The sequence below is a fragment of the Plectropomus leopardus genome, chromosome 16 (genome assembly GCF_026936395.1).
Source record: "Plectropomus leopardus strain MGB_pleo_1.0 chromosome 16, ASM2693639v1, whole genome shotgun sequence".
Classification (NCBI taxonomy): Eukaryota; Metazoa; Chordata; class Actinopteri; order Perciformes; family Serranidae; genus Plectropomus; species Plectropomus leopardus.
The window spans coordinates 24262056-24275291 of record NC_142191.1 but is presented as its reverse complement, the minus strand read 5'-3'; the positions used below and the strand labels follow the sequence as shown (position 1 = coordinate 24275291).

At 40.1% G+C, this 13236-nt stretch overlaps 1 protein-coding gene across 2 annotated transcripts in view; it reads left to right on the top strand.

The window, feature by feature from the left end:
- Positions 1-909: 909 nt before the first annotated feature.
- The window catches only part of LOC121955535 (uridine-cytidine kinase-like 1), a 34234-nt gene continuing 21907 nt past the window's right edge, over positions 910-13236 (top strand). The window contains exons 1-4 of one of the 2 annotated variants that reach the window (XM_088089388.1): positions 910-1066; positions 3879-4087; positions 8730-8836; positions 10601-10771. In XM_088089388.1, the coding sequence (XP_087945514.1) occupies positions 978-1066; positions 3879-4087; positions 8730-8836; positions 10601-10771 (576 nt within the window). In that variant the 5' untranslated portion in view covers positions 910-977. The remainder of the gene's footprint in view (positions 1067-3878; positions 4088-8729; positions 8837-10600; positions 10772-13236) is intronic. The other variant, XM_042503541.2, reaches the window with a different exon arrangement.

Sequence of the window (13236 nt, the reverse complement as noted above, 5' to 3'; positions counted from 1 at the left end):
TATAGGTTTATGTTCCGATAACAGTACAGTCTGCCACCTCTTATAATGATGGTTAAACTGGCCAAAGACTAAGATTTGAACAAGTCTACAGTCGGTCGTTGACTGAATTTATAACATGATGTATTATAAAGTGTAAAATGGTCTAAAATATAGTGCGGGGTTAGTGTGAATTTGTGGCTCTGGATGTCTCTGCTCATCATTCATGACTCCCGCACCGGTGCTGCATTCAGGGTCTGATGGGACATTTGTTCTGTCTTAATTAACATCCACGGTTTTTTGCGTTGTCCTTTGAAAAGTATAAGTGGCCTGTTATTTGTCAGAAATATATTTTCAGCTACGTCCAAAAAACACTGAGCACTTACCACTTGCTGATTTTGCAAATATATTTTTCATTTTCTATCCTAAATTATCAAATACTAAATTTCCGTCTAATCTATTTATTCTGGTGTTGTAGCTAGCCTATATCATGTTATATCATGTTAAAAAAAAATCATGTGAACAGTATTTTTAATAGCCTTAGAATTTTATTAGAATTTAGAATTAAATGGAAGTAACTCCCTCCATTATACACATATATTTAGATTTATTTTAGTCTGTATGACATTTTCTTTCTTTTCTTAAATATATTAGCTTATCTTTATGATTCAGTGGACCTGAGTTAACTCGCAGGCCTACTTGTGGCTAAAAGTTGTGAATAAAATGGTCAAACCACAAGCGAACGTCACTTCAATGAAGCGTTGCACCTTTTCTGACAGAAAAGTTCATTTTGTGTGACAGATCTGTTGTTGTTTTAATGTTATTGTGATTATTTCAAGAACACTATCAAGACTGACGTGGGGTGTGAATGATGACCAAGTGAAGGTTTAAGGATTTGGTGAACTTTCTTTTTTTCCGATTATCATAAATACAGCATCTGTTGACGCTTCCTGACGTCATGACGCTCCCAGTGTTTGGTTTCCGCGCCGCTCTGAGTCGACATGGAAACAACAAGCAGCGATAGTAAACCTCACGAACAGCAGACAGATGGGGGGATGGACACGGACAGGTCCATGTCAAGATCTGACAGGTAAAAGTTAAAATAAAGCGTGAATGTCTGCGGCAGAAGAAAGCATCGCGGTGATAGCGGCTCATATCAGCCAGCTAGCTGCCGCAGCTAGCTGGCTAGCTTCCACAATTCTCCCCACGCTTTGTGTCGGCGTGGCTGCAGCGAACAAAAGACAGTCAGACGAGAAACATACAAACAAGAATAACGCAGATCAACTCAGACGTTGTGGCCAAATCACATCACGTTTGTCAGAGGTTTGCTTGCAGCTGTGTTAGCACTAACTGCCTTCCTCAGGCTTCACTAGCGCTTGTAATGGTCCTTTCGCTTTCATGGAGTCCGTCACGCCAAACGTCTGTGAAAATCGGACGAATTATGCGCATTATGTTGTTCGTAAACGTTTATGATTGGTACAATATCATTTTACATCTTTACAATGTGGCCTTGTTAATTCGGCAGACCTAATATCTATCTAGCTTCAATCTTCTTTGTGTGACTGCAGTTTTAATGAAGAGAGATTAGCAATAATAAGCAAAACATCTGAATGTTCTGATGGAAAATTGGATGTTTTGCTCCACTGTTCTTCGGTGATGTGACTCTGTGGCTAACACTCGCTTATTCACAACACGTAGCACTGACGATGTGGGGGGATCAGGTGTCTGTCCCAGCAGCTATGCTAACCCGGCTGTGTGAATGAGTATATCCTGTAGCTGGGTGTGCCAACATCTGTCCATTCACTTAATCTCTGGTTGTTATAGCAACAGGCTACATTCCCACAAGGAAAATGTTGAACTGGGGGGGAAAGGAGTGAAATCCAGCTGGTTGTTTTAGCGGGATTACCTCTGGTGTGTGTAAATTTCTCACATTCAGAAACCCATGTGAAAATACAGTAGTACATCAGATTAATACTTTGACTCATGAAGAGTGTATAGTGCAGAAGCAGGAATACTTTGGAATGTACTGTACTTGCATAGTGCTTTTCGAGTCATTTTTGATCACTCAGTGTTTTCTCTCTGCGAGTCTTATTCACACATTCACACACACAGTTATGCACTACCTGCTACTCAGTTTTTTTGACCATTCACACACACACACACGCACACACACACACGCTGATGGAACAGCTATCAGGAGCAATTTGGGGTTCAGTATCTTGCTGATACTCTCACATGTTGACTGAAGAAGTCAGGGGTCAAATCTGCGACCTGGGGATTAGAGGACAACCTGCTGTACCTGTGAGACACAGCCGCCCCGAGTTGTAGACAAACATATTACATTTTCATTGTATTCATGTGGCAGACACTTTCATCTAAAGTTAAATTTAAATGTCAAGTGTGTGGGATTTAGGGGGATGTATTGACAAAAATCGAATGTAATATTGACAATTATGTTTTTATTAATGTATTATCACCTGAACATAAGAATTGTTATGTTTTTGTTTGTGAGATGTCTCTTGGGGAGTCCACCATGTTGTTTCTACAGTGGCCCAGAACAGACAAACCAAACACTGGCTCACATTAACCGTAGTTCTCGTGCATGCTCGGCGCACAGGAGAAGTTTCAGTCGGTTGCATTCTGATACCACTAGTTTACACTAAATCCCACACAATAAACCTTTAAAAGCTTAAATGTAAACTTACATTTACACACAACAGGAGCTTTTTTAGTGTTCTGTGTCTTGTTCAAGGATTTAACTGTGCCTTTGTTATGTTTGTTTGTTTTTTGACATGATGAAACTAGGCACTGAAAGCTGGGCAGAAGGAGATTTTATTTTGTCTGAATAAAGTAATGGTCACTGAATCTCACCAGCACACACTTATGATTTGTGCTCACAGCGCTCATGCTTTGTTTATGGAAGAGCTTGGTGACATCAAACTGCCGGATTTAAAGTTTAATTTACCCTGATATTCTCACACAAGAGTAAGACACACTTGAGTATTGCTACATACAAACACAATGTCCCAGCCAAGTGATGACAGCCTTACTCATGTGAAAAGTGGCCCCATTCTGTGTCACGCTGCATCCAGGGCAGCGGTGTGATTTCCTGGGGAGGCTTGGCAAGTTCTCCCTTCCTCCCCCTCAACCACACCGACAGCAGAGACCGATGTGGGGAGAAAAGTTCAGAGAGAGACGCAAGAGTACAAAGACTTTCTCTCATCTCTCCGCATGACAGTAGGGCATCTGCAGCTCCACAAAAGTCTAAAAATAAAGGCTTTAAATGATCCCGTTTAAACCAGTTTTTAAGGTGTGAGAGTACTTACTAAAGTCCACTGTTCTCCAAACTTGTAGCTTCAGCTTTGATGAACTATGTTTGAGTAGAAAATGGCTACTTTTAACTGTAAGACTCTTTTGCAGTTAGTTTTGTGGAGCCTGCAGACGTTACAGAATGGCTTAAATGCCCATGTTGGAGCAGCAGCATGGGGCCAAGTATGAGCTTAAAAGGCATTTCTGATGGCAACCAACACGCAACAAGTCACAGGGATCAAAATCTACTGTGAACTCTTATTGTTTTCTAACAGTTTTTTTTTTGCAAATAGATTTTTCATTGAAAGTTTTGTGGCTGAGTTAAGATAGATCTTAGTGGCTGGGTATTAAGATTAAGATTTCATGCCTGTTTGTTTAATAAGGGCTAAAAAATGAATTCTGTCTATTATAAACTTACTGACTAATCACCAGGATCAAATTGTTTGTTTTAGAAATTACTGCAGTAAATCCGACTTCATTTTTGTGGCTTATAAATGAGGTGCAGTAAGTAGCTAGCAAAAGTTTACAGCTGAGTTAATATGCTGCTGCTCCCTGAACTTGCCGTCTGTTGTCCTCCTGTCTTTTTACTCCAGTGGGAGTGGAGATGATTCCCTTGATGGCCTCTCAAACTGTGTCCCCCGGTGCCCCTTGACCCCGTCTTTATCACCACGAAAACGGACCACAAGCCAGTCAAAGACAGAGCCTCCACTGCTGAGGACGAATAAACGGACCATCTACACCGCCGGCAGACCGCCCTGGTACAATGTCACAGGGACCACCTTCAAAGAGGCCTTTGTTATTGGTGAGAGATCAGGCACCTGCCTTTTTTGTTCTACTATATGTCTATTGGTGAGGTATTTTCAGTGTAATGACATCTACTGCAGTGTTTCAAAGTCAGGAATTCTCAAATTTAACATGTATTATACACAAAGAAACTGCGACGGCTGCAGTTGTACATTAAGTGAACATGCCTTTAGTCCGAAAATAAACCACATAGTTGTTTATTATCCCGACAGGCCACACAGATCTAAACTTTTTAAAAGCTGACACCAATGAGGATTGCAAATTAAAATTTCTCAGAGTCAACTTGCTGTCCAAAACACAGAAATAGTCAGTTTACAATGATATAAACCGGCCAAAAAAACAAACTATCCTCACATTTGAAAAGCATGAGACGGTAAATGTTATTTTTGTTAATGAATGACCTAAATCATTCATTAATAACCACATAAATTCATTATTTAATCAACTTATCAGTTTGGCTCTTGATATTTTTTGGGTGAAACACTGCCAGCTTGAGTAACAGTTGTGTATGTCGATGACGCTGTGGCTTCCCTGTGGGCCTTTTTTTTTTTTTTTATTGCACAGCCACCATCTTGCTGATCAGCACAGTAAAATATCTGCCTCAGGACGAGTCGCAGTGACCGTAAAGTGAACCATGATGAAGAGACTTCCTCTGTGTGTGTGTGTGTGTGTGCGCGCGCGTGGATACACATCTGCATGCATGCGTGTGTCTGACATTTGCAGAGCCGATGTTCCGTGGTTAAACACATCAGACTGGCATGAGTGGGGAAACGTGGAGGGAAAGCTGGGCATCGTCTTTAGTAGGCAATCTGTTATTGTCAATGGGCCGCAGTGACTTGTTACAATTTCACACTGCTGTACTGTAGCCGACGTGACCCCGGTTAAAAGGACCAGACTGTGTAACTGAAGGGAACTTGACGGAGCCTGATCTGAGTGGGGGAAAAAACAACCCACATTAAAGGTCAACGGAAGATAGAGAGAGGAGTGAAAACAATGATGAATGCAAGGGTTAAAAGAGAAGCTCAAGCGGGGATATGAGCTAGTAGAGATGGATGGGTGAATGAACAGAAAGAGGAGGGACGAAGAGGGGAGGTGAGGACGGGAAAACACAGTGAAGCGTCATAGATACCAGAAGTTGTTTTCTGTCTCCTCAGTCTGGTTTTATTGTTAATAGAAAAGGCCGTTTTATCTACTATACCAGGCTGGCTTTCACCGCTGGCTGATGAAATTTGTCACTTATGCTGAATCTATAGAAACACAGTGAATAGGGCTTTTTCTTTTATGACACCATTTTGCAAGTCTGAACTGGTATTTCTATACCCTCTCTGTAATCATACGTAGAAATGAGGAGCCACTGCAGCAATTTTTCCTCTCAGCCTCCCAGTCAGCAGTTTTGACCTTGATGGGTCTTATCTGAGCAGGAAACCCATTCCAACACTACACTGAGAGTTGTTTATACCACAGAAGTTGGCTCTGTAGGCTATTTTTGTTCCCGTGCACACACACGCGCGTACGTGCACGCACCGTCAAACACACAACAGCGAATGCATCCAGTTTTTCACCTTCCTTGCCAGCCAGCATGTAGTTCTGGCCAAGTTCCCGGGATTGTTGTCCTGAAGGATGGCTGCTGTGGTCTTTAACCCAGGAGGTCGAGTGAGATAAAACGGGGCTCCACATTGGTGGTACTGATGCCAGTATTTCTAGTTTTTTCAAGTTTCTACCTCCATCACAAAAGAGATTTATACTACCATTTTTTTCTTACTGTAATCCTTACTTTTCAGCCACAACTACAGCTGTACTTTAAAGAAATACCACACCAGTGCCAATACCAGCATCTTTTAAGGTTCCATATTGTTGCATAAGTATGATTTCCATGTGTTTTTTTTTTAATCAGGCACAGGTGCTGTATAAATATCATTCCCTGGCTTCATTGATGGTGCTGAGATGCTGACAGAGCAGACATGGAAACACTGACCTTTTTTTTTTTTTTTAAAAGAGACACGTACTAAAATTGAACGTTCAAACCAGAGTGTGAAATTGGGTACATTCAGGCAGAAAGTGTGAGAAAATAATGTTGTTGTTTTTTTTTAACATTAATGCAAGATTATGCAACTTCTGGCTGATCGTTGAGTCTCATTCCCGCCAACGTGTTTGGTTGATGGTTGGACCGTAGCACCAACCCAAAACATCAGTATTTGACAACTCTGAAATGAGACTCAACAATCTAAACTAATGCACTGAAAGTTGCATAATGTTGCTTTAAAGCATGTAAACATGTTCTAGTAGAAACCACCAATACAAGGGGGATCCTGAAAATGAGCACAAGATGGGACCTTTTAAGTGTTAGTGATACCAATAGAGTACAGCATTTGATCCTTTTTTTTTACGCCTCAGGCGTGTAATATAGCCATGCTTTCAAGCATTTTGGAGGCATCCCGGCACACTGAGCTACCAACTCCATCAAACACGCCACGCTCGACTTCACCACACCACAGACTGTTGGGTTGTAGCTGCTGTAGTAGTGGGCCAATCAAACGATGCAGCGAATCGAAGAAAGCCAGAGGTCATTGTTTGCAAGCAGAACCATACAAATAGCCATTTTTGGTAGATCTGAGCACTAAAAGAATTAAATGCAGGTATTGTTTGACTGGAGATGTTTTGATACTACATGGTACTGGGCTATTTTAGTCGATATTTTTAAGGTATCTTGTGCTGATTCCCAGCCCTGTGATTTGAGAAAGTGAATATATTTCTGTGACCAATGATTATTTGTTGTATATTTTAATAGGGACGAGTACTGTATATGGCATGAACCAGTGCCACACACCACACTTAATTATTTTGCTATTGGCAGGTCGAGACAGGACTTTATTCAAATGCACATAACCCAACAAGAACACTAATATCAAACAGCACACAACATAATCAAATTACCATGAATTGTACTGAAAAGCAGTGGATTATCCGTGACTACGAGACTGATCCATCTTTAAAAGCTGAAGGGGCAATTTAGAGGAAAACAAAAGAAAAATCTTTCAGCCTTTACACAGTGCAAAGCTCAGTGTGGGAATCCGTTAAGGTAGCAGAACTGAAGTGACTTCACATCTCGAGCGACTGCAGTGCTGCAGCGGAAATGACGAGACTGACAGCTGCTGGTACACAGTGCTTATGTAGAAGCGCTTTCTGCTGTGAGAGCCCTCTCTGTCACTATCGGCCTGCAGCTCCTAATCTGTACTGTCCAACCAAATGTCTGTGAATGCTGCCAGTGTTGGGAAAGACACGAAACTCTCTGACACACACAGCAAAAAAACTAAAATGTCAATGAGCTCAGCGAGAATGCAGTCACACTTTGTGATCAGTTCACTGTGTATCACTCTGCAAAGTGAAATGGGATGACACTTGGCAACATTACCAACATTTACGGGGTTAAATGGGTACATTTGGATGGTTCTGATAAAAACTTAACCCATTTATCAGCTTATAGCATATTCTGTATGTGTGTCAGCATATGTACTGACCAATAAAGGGCCTCACCGAGATAAATCTACTGGTCATTTTTAATACAGTTGTATAATGTTTTCTGTTGTTCTGAGGGGGCTTTAAAAAAGCAAAAACAACCTGTCAGGTTTGAAAGATGTGGTTGCTTATAAGTAGAGAGGGTCTCATGAAAAACACCATCAAGTAGGGCTAGGTTTTGGTACTCGATACCTTTCAGGCAGGTATACTCAACTTGCTTTGCTTGGGGGCCACTTTTGAAAAATGACAAGGAGGCCAGGGGCCAGTCACAGCAGCCCCATACATGTTTATAAGATTTAAGCAGTTTTCTAGCATTTAAGGACATTTTTAAGAATTTAGCAGGATTCAAGGATTTTAGGACGTTTCTTGGATTTTACAACGTTAGTAGGATTTAAGCACATTTCTAAGACCAGGATATTGCTAGGATTTCTGTGTGTTTCTAGGATTTTAGGTCGTTTCAGGATTTTACCACATTTCTAGGATTTTTGCACGTTTCTAAGATTTTAGACCGTTACTAGAATTTTAGGACATTTCTAGGATTTCAGGACTTTAGGGGTTTACGACTGTTTACCCTGTCAGGGGATGGGGGGATCCTCCACTGGCATTTTTTTTGATAAACAAGTTCTATTTTTATGATGCTTTATGCACTCTGGCACCTTATGTATACTACAAATACAAAATCAATTCCCAGTGTGAATCACTTCATATTTATTGTGAATTAGAAAACAGCTGGGGGGGCCAGCTGGCACCCTATCGAGGGCCAGATTTGGCAAATTTATTTGTCAAATTGAGTATTACTGCTTTGACTTATTGACCGAAATAACCCAATACCAAGTGGTATAAAAGGGGGTTGGAAATGAGTTTTTTTGTCTTGCAGTCACTTGCACATTTTACATATTTTGCATTTGGCTGGTGCCAGTTTCCAACCATGGTAAAACGTCAGTCAAATGATACCTACATTCAATCTTTTTTCCAATATGGTCATTTTGATTTAAACTTCAAAAAACTTAAATCAAGCCCAGTCGACACTGTCTGCCACCAATATGACAAATGTGTGGTTTGATACATGTCAGTCAGTCTTAATGGTACACAGTGTTGTGGTTCTTTGTGTTGTCCTGCGGTAGGTCTGTGTGGAGGAAGCGCTTCTGGTAAAACCACAGTGGCCAATAAGATCATCGAAGCGCTGGACGTTCCCTGGGTGGTTCTGCTCTCCATGGACTCTTTCTACAAGGTACAACATCCAGTTAGCAGCACAGTGTAAACCATCATTTAAAATGTAACTAAGAGCTTTGATTAATTGTGTTTTAGCTGTCCTCTAATGAAACCATTATTTTTCAGATTAAGTGCTCAGCATGTTAAGCCGTGTGTTTACACAATAATTAATTAACTTTTAAATCTAAAACAAGTGAAGGATAAATGTCAAACTGATGGCAGTTCAAACAGCTGCTCTTTCATAACCCCTATCCATTAGTGCTGATTTCAGCATGAGTAAACGCTGCTGACTGATAACGGATTAACCACAATAGTTCATATCAATAATACCGCTCCGAGTAGAATGAGTGGAGACGATTCATTCTCAAAGGAAAGCTCCGCTCTCATGCTTTACAGGGATGGAAAATGCCTGCAAACAGAATTGTTACTTATAATTAAAGATGGACGGATGCATTTGTGAGACTAGTCAACTCATATTTGTCCTCAGGAAGGGACATGACACTGAGGTCTTAATTCCAGACTCCATACATGCAGGTGATACGAGTCCTGATGCACTGTGTAAAGCACATCCTGGACTTTCTTGTGATATAACACACATCTGGGTGTGACCAAGTAGTAATCAAATTTATAAGTTGTGTTGTTTTTGTTCATCGTAAAAATGCTTTTTTTCATGTGTCTTAACTATATTATATTAAGAATAAGGAAGTGTATATTCATTTGAAGTCTTTCAAAATACACTTTTTAACCCGTGTCCTTTGTGGGGGACAGTGGGACTTACTTCCTCACATTTTAAACTATTTTCCATAGTTGAGGAAACAGAAGTATTTTGTCAAAATATATCAAGGAAGAGTCAGATGGATTATTTGCCTTGTAAACACACACACACACACGCACACACATGCACACACCATGTATAACCAGTTAAAAACCAATAAAAGTGAATTTAATTACATGTACTATAAAGTACTCTCTGTGGAAAGACCTGATGTCCACTCCAAGGGACATGTTATAGAACATAAATAAATGACATTTTCAGTACATACACATCTCTTACATCAGAATTAGTTAAATTATGTAAAAAAACAAAACAAAACTTTTTTTTCTTTTGGGTCTTAGGATGATCGTGATGTGATGTTAGAAAGTTTTATGAAGGAGCATGGTGGCAGCACCTTTATTCGGAAAGCAGTATCTTGAATTCTGGTTCTATTGATTCTCTTTTAAATTCAATTTACCAGATGAGAAGGTACTCTAGTGTATTTCAGTGGTACTTTTATGGAATTTGTGCCATCAATACCCGACTGTGAGAGACAACAAGACAAATGAAAACAGAAGGAGAGTTGATCTGAAATGCGACAAAAGGTCTATGGCTAGACTTGCAGCTTCGTCTGAGAAATAAACTTTTGGATTTTCCTTTTTTTGCTCGAAACTACCACAAAACAGAAAGAAGAGAGAGAGAGAGAAGGAGCTGGATGTGAAAGTTGGAAAATGATAATCTGCACACTTACATTATTTGGAAACTGGGAATTGATTGTCTGAGCTGTACACGACACCTTGGACAGAGCATGACACAAGCAGATTTTTCTCATGATTAACCTCTGAGTTTTTCAGTATTTAAGCATCAACATTGACTTTGAAAATTCAGATTGGTGATTGATCATTGATCCAACATGGCAACCTGCTGTTAAATGCTCTCTAACATTGATCACTAAAAAGAGACAAGCTTAAAGTGTTAATGTAGCTTCACATGCTTTTTTTTGCCTCTTTTGTCGTGTTTGTGTGTCAGGTGTTGAATAAAGAGGAGCAGGAGCTGGCAGCCAAAAATGAGTATAACTTTGACCACCCCGATGCCTTTGACTTTGAGCTGCTGGTCACCGTCCTCAGGAAGTTGAAGAAAGGAAAAAGCATCAAAGTCCCCGTGTACGACTTCACATCTCACTGCAGACGCAAAGAATGGGTAAGAAACTGTTTGTCTTTGCTACTGACTGTGTTACTGTATTTTAGATGGGATTCGTCACTTCAGAACCATATTCGTCTATTACTTTTGTACTTTTATTAGCAGACATAAATCTGTGTGGTTACTATTCTTATATTGTCAGTGTTAAGGCTAGAAACATCACTGTCTTTGTGGAAATAAGTCTAAATTAAAATGTCTAAATTTAACAGGTCTTTAGGATGACAAATAAAAGTTTCACTTCGCTTAAAAACACAGCCTTGGATGTTTGATCGTCACTGTACAGAATTATGTATGTGCAGAGTTTGAAACTGGAAATGCTGTTTTCAAATTCAACTGCTCAAGTGGGAAAGTTTCTCTTTATTTACCTAGATAGGTAGATTTATTAATATTTTAAAAAAACGAAATTAAATTTGTCCTTGATCCTGGTACATCTTTGTGATGAGGGATGAGTTGATTAAAATCAGCAGCTACTATGAAAATTTCATCCGGTTCTTTGGGCATTTTGCTGCTGGTGGTGCTTAAATCACATAGTCAGAGGCGTGTACGTGCGAGCGTGATCTGTGACATTGCAACTGTACTTTTGAAGTTAGTCATGTTTAACATGCAACATGCTCAGGTATGATGTGGAAACGTGAAGCCTCGAGTGAGTGCACGTTTGGATTTGTGTCCAGCAGTTAAACTTTAGAATTAAATTTATAGATTCTTGATTAATTAATGAGAGAGAAGAAGTGGACGAAGTTTTAAAATATTTCAGCAAGCTAATTTAACTTTGTGCTGAAAAATGTAACAAGGCAAGAGTTCCTTCATATATATCTTAAACCAATCTGGAGTAGATCTTTAATCATATATAAATTACTATTATTAAATGGTGATTCTTTATCAATTGAAATTTATAACCCAATCTGTACTGGTGAAATACAAGCGATGCTGTCATTGTATTTAAAGCACTGGGACCTCCCACTTGACTACAGTATGTAGAGGATAATCTGTCCTTTAATAAAAGCACTAAACTACAGTTTTTCTTCTTTTTTTTGGAATTTAGAGGCTAGAATTACCCTCACCATTACAAATCACTGAACACCCCCCGGGATGTATTAGCCATTTGAGCCGATGCCAATTGAGATCCTGCTAATTAGCTAATTATTAAGGATTTAGTGTACAGGACATTAACCCAAGCAAAGACCACAAATCCCCTCCCGAAAGCATTGTGAAGAATCAATCTGGCAGCGTAGCACTCTGACATCTCCTCTCTATTCCTTTGCAATGTAATTTCATGGCTGAAAGGCCCAACACCACATGGGAAAATCGCCTATCACGACTGGAGTCTGAAATCATTTTATGTACCTTTTGTGTCGGGCTGAGTGTAATTAAGCCTCAGGTCCCGAGGGTGCCCAACGCTGCAAGGGCCAGCCAGCTCCAGGCTGTACACACTGTGTGTTTTTCTATCACTTCTATGGATGAAGGAGAGGTCACAGCTGAGTTTTCTTGCTTCTTCTTCTCTGGTAAAACTGGAGGTCACCTTCTCTTTCTCTCTCTCTCAGAGGCACTCACAGTTAAACATGTTAAAGACCCACTAAATCATCTCTTTGCAAAGAACAGGGAAATGAACAAATCGATAAACACTCATCTGTTTCTTTAGAATTCACGTTCTGCTTTTCACACAAAACCTCCGCCTGGACGCTCTCTCTCTCTCTTTGTTGCTTCTCTCTCTCTTTCTCTCTCTAAAGAAATCAATACCAGAGTGTCCAGTCCATTGACTTTAGCATGGAGCTGGTCAGAGGAAGGTAATAGGATTGTGACATACTCAGCACCATTTTGTCTTTGATTGAGACAGTGATTAATCTCTCTCACACACACACTCGCTCCGCTCGGTAGTCAAGCGTGTTCACAGTGAGGTTTATCGGATAAACGTGAAGAGCGTGATGTCGAGGTTGTGTTTGTGTGTCTCTGCAGACGTGTTCTTCTGATGCACTGATGTTTAGCTGATATATCTGTTACGTATTTGTTTGCTGTTTTATTTGTTTCAAAGGAGTTTTTAATGGAAAACGTGTGGTTCTTACTGTGTTTGTCGTATTTTTCGTCTTATTAACTCCATCTGGCGTGTTTGGTTGTGTGTGTGTATCTATCTATCTGTAACTGAACTACTGGACCAATCAGCCCAACATTTTGTGTATACGTTTATGACTGTATGTTAAAGGATCTGTCATGATTGCAGTGATCTACAAATGTTGAAAAACCTTTTTTATACTGTCGTTTTCTGCTGACTCTTCGCTCCTCTTAACCGGCTGGTAAGTTTTCCAGAAATTGTCTTGAATAAAAACAACAAGCTTTCCTTTCTATTGACTTACTTGACTTCACCCGTTTGCTCCTCCAGGGAGCATAGGCCATTGACAAATGTCTTCCATTTCACTTGGTTGTTCGCAGTTTTCTCCAGATCTCCCCAAGTGAGACCACTCTTAGACATT